At 48.3% G+C, this 8233-nt stretch overlaps 1 protein-coding gene across 1 annotated transcript; it reads left to right on the forward strand.

The window, feature by feature from the left end:
- Positions 1-1947: 1947 nt before the first annotated feature.
- LOC147717481 (uncharacterized) lies at positions 1948-6274 on the forward strand. The gene is made up of 2 exons (XM_086920516.1): positions 1948-3184; positions 6252-6274. The coding sequence occupies exons 1-2, from the start codon at positions 1948-1950 to the stop codon at positions 6272-6274; spliced, it is 1260 nt and encodes a 419-aa protein (XP_086776642.1).
- The last annotated feature ends 1959 nt before the right edge of the window (positions 6275-8233 follow it).

Consider the following 8233-nt stretch of genomic DNA (forward strand, 5'->3'; position numbering starts at 1 on the left):
ATGGCATGTCCCTCCCCATGAACACCCCCAAAAATCGAAAAACACTGCAAAATCAGCACAATCCCATTCCATCCATGGCCTCTATGATGTTTAAATTCAAGACAGCCCACAGAAAGACTAGGCCCATGCTAGACTCAAATACCCCTGGTGAAAAGGCCACAAGTACAGGCCCAAAAATCGAAAAACACTGCAAAATCAGCACAATCCCATTCCATCCATGGCCTCCATGATGTTTAAATTCAAGACAGCCCACAGAAAGACTAGGCCCATGCTAGACTCAAATACCCCTGGTGAAAAGGCCACAAGTACAGGCCCAAAAATCGAAAAACACTGCAAAATCAGCACAATCCCATTCCATCCATGGCCTCCATGATGTTTAAATTCAAGACAGCCCACAGAAAGACTAGGCCCATGCACCACTCACTACCCCTGGTCAAGGCCCCAACAACAGGTCAAAAATCGGAAAACACAAAATTTTACAAAAAAAAAAAATCGAAAAACACAGAAAAATCAGCACAATCCCAATTCATCTATGGCCTCCATGATGTTTAAGTTCAAGACAACCCACAGAAAGAATCAGTCCACCCACCACTGAGTACCCCTGGGGAAAAGGCCCCAAAACAGCCCAAAAATCGAAAATCCCCAAATTTTAGTTGCAGCAACTGTAATGCCCCAAACAAACTTACTTGTAAAATTTCTAATCCAACAGTGATCCAAAGAAAGTCAAAAAGGCCTCAAATCCAAAGATCCAGCAGCATCCACAAAAAGTAATCCTTCCAGGTCCACATCCGAATGAAAAGTGACCAGGAGATGGACAAAGCACTGGGAGGAGCCTGCTGAACAGGAACAGGAAGTTGAAGACTATGGGGCACTTCCTTCCTCCCACCCCCCTGCCCCCCTCCCCAAAATGGACTCCTCGCTAAAAAAGTGCAGGCAAATGTCAAACTAAGGAGTTATTCACATAAAAATCATCATTTCTAGAAGGTTTATGCTGCTTGCTGGTGGATTTCTTGTGCAGAATTGCAAATTTATATTTTCGCTCGCCGCATCTCAAATCTCGCAATTGCGAAGTACCGCGAGACGTGATCTCGCCGTACTCGCGTTGACAAACTATCGCTGGCAAGCCGCGATGACGTAATCGCGCTCGCAAATTCCCGCGGGATCACACAGCAAGATCCAAAATGGCGCAGCACTCGCAAACAATCGAAAAAAACAACTCGGCAAACGATGATAAACGCCGCGCGCCGCAAAAATTGTATCACCAACGCCGCGCGCCGCCAAAAAAATCCGCTGCGTGCGAATTTGCGGATTTTGCGGGAAATCCGCAAATCTCGCGGATTGCGGATTTCCCGAAAATCCGCAAAATCCGCGAGCGGAACGGATTTTCCGCCCACGCTTAATATGAATGAGGGTTTATGGTGCTTGACGATTTTCAGGTGATCGCGTGTGAATGTGTACACGATCGTGGATATTGTGATTGCGCTTCTGTATTTGCGCCTTGCGACCGTTTTAGTTCGGGTTGAGGGTTTTTTCGGACCCGGTCCGCCGCCCGGAGAAGTGCGCTGTGTGATTGTGCGCGTTAGGGGGCGGTGGAGCAGGAGGAGGCAGACGCGGCTTCGCCGCGCACAGAGAGCAGTCGAGTGTGTGCCCCAGGTTATACGCGCATGCGCGAGGAGCCGAGTTTCGCTTTTAGTTTACCGGCTCCTCGCGTTCGGCGCGCTGTTGTCTGCATAAATCTCTGGCCTCAATTTAACGCCGACCGGAGCGTGTCCGGAGCAGAGCTTTGCTCGAGGGGAGTTTTTCTGTGAATTCAAGGGGTCTCCTTCCAGCATAAATCGATCTGCCTCTTTAGTGTGTGTGGCAACTGAGTTGCTTGTGTGTGTGTGGAGGCGATACCCCTGGGCTACTCCCCCCCTTAATCTCCTCCATACCTCCTGTGCATCGGATATGGCGTATTACGCCGAGGAGGACGGCCAGTGGGTCGAATTTAATGAGTATCATGGGTATGAGCCTGAAGAAGAATTATTGGAGGAGAATTTAGGTGAGGCTCTGGCTACCCACGACCAGAGCTCTGTAAGTAAGGCCCTGATTAAGGCGTTAAAGCCTTTTACAAAGTCCCATCACTCGGGCAAGAGGAAGAGTAAGACCTCACGTAAGGGGGATGCCTCTGATCAGCCCCAAGCCCATAGGATAGCGGAGATGGCTAAGTCGGTGATGAGGGACCATGGCTCTATGGCCGTTCAGACCTCGGGGGACTCCTCCTCGACGCCGCCTGACACTTCCGACTCAGAGGTAGATTCTTTAGCTCCTAAAAAGAAGTTTAGGAAAACTAAACATACAGCTTACAAGGCGGACGATAGCCAGGTCCCTAGGAACCTGCTTTTTGACCCCAATAACATAGTTCACCCTAGATCTACGGAATGGGTGCCTTGTGCCGAAGTTGCGCATTATGTCACTACCAACTTGCGCCAGGGATTTGAGAGTGGGGTTCGTGCCACTCTGAGATCAGAATGCCCCAGACCTTCAGTGACGGGGAAGGTGGCGGATACTCCAGACTTCGACCCCACTATGACTGCATTCATGAGGAAGTTTGCCAAGGACCCTAAGAAGGGACTGGATAGGGCTTGGCGGGGGTGCCAGGACAAGCTTCTGGACGTCTCTGGACCCCTTACTGAAATTCTTGAAGCGGCAGTCAAGGCCAAAGAACAGGGCGTGCCTTTGGACACCTCTGACGTCATGGAATGGGCCCAGCGTGCTATGTGCTTTCTGGGGAACGCGAATGTGTCGTTGTCTACTGAGCGGAGACGCTCGTTTCTGATGCGCATCGACTCTCAATTGGCGGAGATGGCCACCAACGAACCTGGCTCCATGGCTAATGGCATGCTCTTCGGAGACAAATTCGTGAAAGAAATGGGCAAATACGTAGCCACCTTTTCAGCGCTTGACAAAGTGCAATCCACAATAAAGAGGGTGCTTCACACCGGTGTTTTTGACAGGGCCGGACGCCAGCGAGGTCGAGGGTCCGGCCGAGGTTCCAATCAGACCTCACGTGGTGGCGAACAGAGAGGCAGAGGATATCGACGTCCCAATTTCTACCCCTCCCGTAATCGGGGAGGTCGTGGCGGAGGACAGAGAAGAAATTACAGAGGACAGCAACACAACGCTGGAGACAACTCCTATTCAGGTACAAATTCTTTGTGCAACAGATCACAAGGTGGGAGGCAGACTGGCCTTGTTTGTCCACAGGTGGCGAGAACTGACATCAGATCCCTGGGTGTTACAATCAGTCCAAGGGTATCAGATAGAGTTTTATGCCTCCCCCGCGCAGCGTCAAGCGCCTGCGCCACTGCATTTTTCCCTACTAGAACAGAGTTTCATAGACAGGGAGGTGCTGGACTTGCTCGAGAAAGGGGCGATAGTGGAATCTTTGCCGCATGCTCACGGCTTTCTGAGCACGGTCTTCGTGGTCCCCAAAAAAGACCAGGGTTTTCGATTAGTTTTAAACCTAAAGGATTTCAACGCATGGGTGGTGTATCGACACTTCAAAATGGAAGGCATACACCTACTGCGAGACATCCTGTTGGAACACGATTGGATGGTACGTCTGGATTTGAAGGACGCTTACCTGACGGTGCCCATTTTTCCACAGCATCGACGGTTTCTACAATTTCAATGGCGCAACAAGTGGTTCGAGTTTGCCGCCATGCCCTTTGGCCTCTCATCCGCTCCCTGGTGTTTCACCAAACTGATGAAACCTGTGGTTCAGTACTTGAGGGAGAGGGGAGTGAGGATGATCATCTACCTAGACGACATCCTGATTCTGGGGTCCTCTCCGGAGATAGTATCCCTCCATTTGTCTTGGACGATTTGTCTACTTCAGGACCTGGGGTTCCTGTTGAATTTGCAGAAGTCCATTCTGACACCTTCACAAACAATGGAGTTCTTGGGATTCCAGGTAGATTCGGTGAAGGCCCAATTGCTCCTCCCGCTCAAGAAGAGGTTGGCAATCAAGAAGGAGTTGAGGAGAGCGTTGGCATCTCCGACAATTTCCTTGAGGACTTTGGCTCGCCTGGTGGGACTGTTGGCCTCGTCCATCCAAGCGATCTTCCCGGGTCCCTTGCACTACAGGGCGATGCAACGATTGAAGGCCTTGCATCTTCGCAAGGGTGTGACTTACGCCCAGCAGGTTCGACTATCGACGGACGCACGCACGGAGATGAACTGGTGGTTGGAGCATCTGGAAGCCTGGAACGGCAGAGCCATCTTTGCTGCCACCCCAGAGGTTGTGATAGAATCGGATGCGAGTCGATGGGGCTGGGGAGCCCGTTGCGGCTCGGTGGAGACCGGGGGCCGTTGGTCCCGCGACGAGTTGAAACTCCACATCAATTGTCTGGAACTCCTAGCGGGTTCTTTTGCAATACGGACACTTTCCCCGCAGAAGATTTCGTGTTGTATTCTGCTACGCATGGACAATGTGTCCGCGGTACGATACATCAATCGCCTCGGGGGCACCAGGTCTCGTCTCCTAGCGGAGATTGCCAAGGACTTTTGGCATTATTGCCTGGATCGGCAGATTTCGGTTACAGCGGAATACATTCCGGGTTCAGTCAACGTGACAGCGGACTGGAACTCGCGGTATTTGAGGGATGCCAGCGATTGGATGCTGCATCCCAGAATATTCAAGGCTTTGGACCACCTGTGGGGTCCATGTGTGATAGATCTGTTTGCCTCACGGCTCAACAGACAGTTACCAAATTTTTTCAGTTGGCGTCCGGACCCTCTGGCGATCAGCTCGGACGCCTTTCTTCAGTCATGGACGATGGGCATTCTTTATGCCTTTCCACCGTTCATCATGATCCCGAGGGTCCTTGCTCAGATCCGGAGACAGAAGGCCGAAGTGATCTTAATCTCCCCGTGTTGGAAAACCCAAGCGTGGTTTCCGGTCGCGATGAGCCTGGCGTGCGCACCCCCGGTGCGGATCTCATCGTTTCCAGACCTTCTGACAGATCCGGTGGGCCTTCGACATCCGCTGGTCCTTCTGGACCAGTTGTCTCTCATGGCGTGGAGACTTTCAGGAGACATTGGCAAATGCCGGGTGTTTCTCAAGACACTCTCTTTTTCTTGTCTCAGGCATGGGCGCCTTCCACCCATAAGCGATATGAGTCTGCTTGGAGACGATGGGTTGGTTGGTGTCACGAGCGACAGGGAGATCCGGTGGGATCTCAGATCTCTATGATTGCAAATTTCTTGTCAGATTTGGCCCGTTCAGGCTTGGCATACAGATCGGTAAACACTTTCCGGTCAGCTATTTCAGCGGGACACCCGCACGTGGATGGTAGACCTGTCGGGGAACACCCTCTGGTGTGTAAGGTTGTCAGGGGGATCCGAATGCTGAATCCTCCGCAACCAAAGTATACGGAGCTTTGGGACGTTTCCATCATCTTGCGTTTTTTGTCGGCGTGGCCGGCTAATGAGGGTTTGTCTAGGAAGCAACTCTCAGCGAAGCTTACGATGCTGCTATGCTTGATTTCTTGTAGACGAGTCTCGGATATTCGAGCGCTGGATTTGGCAGGTAGAGTATTTACTCCTACGGGAGTTTCCTTTACTATTTCAAAATGTACTAAAACATTCTCAAAATGTATTTCTTACCCTGCTTTTCCTCATCACAGCAAATTGTGTGTAGTGAAATGTCTGAAAGTATATGAGGATTGTACTAGAGAGTTTAGGAAAGATTTTGGTAAATTATTGATTTCGCTACAGAGACCCTTCCGCCCAGTCGCTAATGCTACTCTGGCCAGGTGGGTTTCATGGTTGTTGGACCTGGCGGGTATTGATTCTTCCAAGTTTGGAGCTCATTCTGTGAGGGGGGCTATGGCCTCAAAATCCTTTGGTGCCGGTTCTCGGCTTCAGGACATCATGACTGCGGCTGATTGGTCCTCTGAATCTACTTTTAAAACGTTTTATCATAAACCTATTGTGGATGTGGCCTCGGTGGTGGTTGAGACACTTTAAACTAGCATAATCAGAGCCTCCGTGGACTGACATAGAATGAAAACTTGTCTAGCATTCGCGACAAAGAATTTTCAATTCTATTAAGGACACGGAGGCGAGGATTATCCCACCCGGGTGCCAATGATGTAATTGGTATATCGTTTGAAGATGTGATGTATATTTTCCCACCCAAATGATGTTATGGCTTGTTGTATTCCTGGTTACTGGAATAGCCATTACCACATATTTTTTCGTTTCAGGAGATCAGCACAAACAGACCTGAATACGAATCCTGTGGACTGAGCTGGATCTCAGCTGTGGAGCAGTTTTCCCCTTCGGACAAGAGAATGCGATAGTTGCCACGTTGGGCTACAGTCTTGGTTGGACTGCGGAGGACATCGCAAAGAAAGAGGAAGGTTCCGGTTTTTACATGGACTATTATTGTACAGGACTTGATAGTGATTGGTGCAGACTTGTGGAGGGGGTTGTCCTTCCGGGGTCATGCAAGTTTAAAGTTTTCTATTGGCTGCTGTTTTGGTCAGTAAAGATAAGAGAAGCATAATCAGAGCCTCCGTGTCCTTAATAGAATTGAAAATTCTTTGTCGCGAATGCTAGACAATTTTTCATTACATGTTGCATTTGTGTTAATTCAAGTGTTCTGTTGAGACGTTTAACGTCACTTAAATCACTCCTAATGTGACGTCTCATATTTTAGCCATTTAGAATGTGGACTTATTTGTATCACCTGGAACCTGGATTGTTCTCTGCTTTATGGTGTACTTGTGTGGAATTTAAAGCAACGGGTGGGTGGAGTTATGTTATTCATGTTGTTAATGTACATATGTATATATTTGGCATACATATTACAGATAGTTGCCGGTTACCTAAATAATGCATCCAGAAAAGTGCTTTTATGCCTCGCAAAGGGTGTAGGAAGCACTATATAAATACATATATAAAGCCACCTGTGACTTAAGTGGATTTTTTTTCAGCATCACAAAATGTTAAATCTTAGAAACTGCTCTAGCCTCCCTATAGTGTCAGGAATTGTCTGTGCATTTGGTGTGTGCGAGTACCAGCCTGAAGCCAGGCCATCTCCTGAATGATGCTTGCAGCAGCAGAATGGAGCTGTGCGCCTGGTTTCACAATCAGGAGGCTGCCTGCAGACCGGGATGCTCATGCAGAAACCCCTTCATTTCCTGACGAAGTGCATGAGCTCAGGATGTCAGAGCTCGGAAACATGGAGAAGCAGCTAGCAGTGGCGGCCGGCACAGGTAAGAGTGATGGGGTGGGTTGAAGTCGACAGACGAAGGTGTAAGGTAATAATAAAACAAAAATAATAATTCTTACGCGATAAGGTAAGTAGTTTTATTTCTTTTTTTTAATTGCATTTTACCAACCCTATCGTCTGTCGACTCTCCCACCCCACCCCACCCCACCTCACCCCGCTGCCAGCTGTTGTTACCAATGCGGCCGCCGCTGGCAACTAGTGCTGTTTGCGAGCTGTGCTGTCTGCAACTCAGGCATTCATTTGTTTTTTCCAGGTTGTGCATGCACTGGAGATTGAGTGATTTCCTTAAAAACAAGCGCACATCTCTTCCGCGCCTGTGTACTGTATTCATGATATGGCCCCAGGGTTTTATAGATATTTTTCAGATTTGTTGATCGTGGTGTTCCACCATAATATCAAAACAACAATATTGTGATACCAGAAAATCACGCACAAAATATAGAGGACCAAAATATCAACAAGGTGAGTCTATATGGGTATAGGTTTGGTTTACTTTAATCCACAAATATGTACCGTCTCAAGATATATATCTTTAAGGTATGCAGAAGTGGAGTTAAGAATAGTAAATCTATACTTACCCATATGCACTAACCTACTTGATATGTTCGGCCACATGTGCAATGTGTTATTTAATGATCAGAAACCCTCAGATTCCAAGGGACCACTGGCTACATTTAAAAACTCCTTCTCCTAAAAAAGTTTGTGTAATTTTTCATTGTTTTTACATGCATCCCATTTTTTTTTCAATATATAAAGGGTGCATTAAAAAAAAGTAGTTTGCTTTGTTTAAAAGCAACCACAGATATGGTGATTTGCTGACCCCAGGAGGCCACCATCCCTGTGATTGTGGTGAGTCATGTATATTAATGAGGTAGGTCGAATTGCAACCCACTATGATTCGCTAATTTGAGAACCGACATATTAGCATTCAGGTCTGTTTGCTAAATACCA

The sequence above is a fragment of the Lissotriton vulgaris genome, chromosome 5 (assembly GCF_964263255.1).
Source record: "Lissotriton vulgaris chromosome 5, aLisVul1.2, whole genome shotgun sequence".
Classification (NCBI taxonomy): domain Eukaryota; kingdom Metazoa; phylum Chordata; class Amphibia; order Caudata; family Salamandridae; genus Lissotriton; species Lissotriton vulgaris.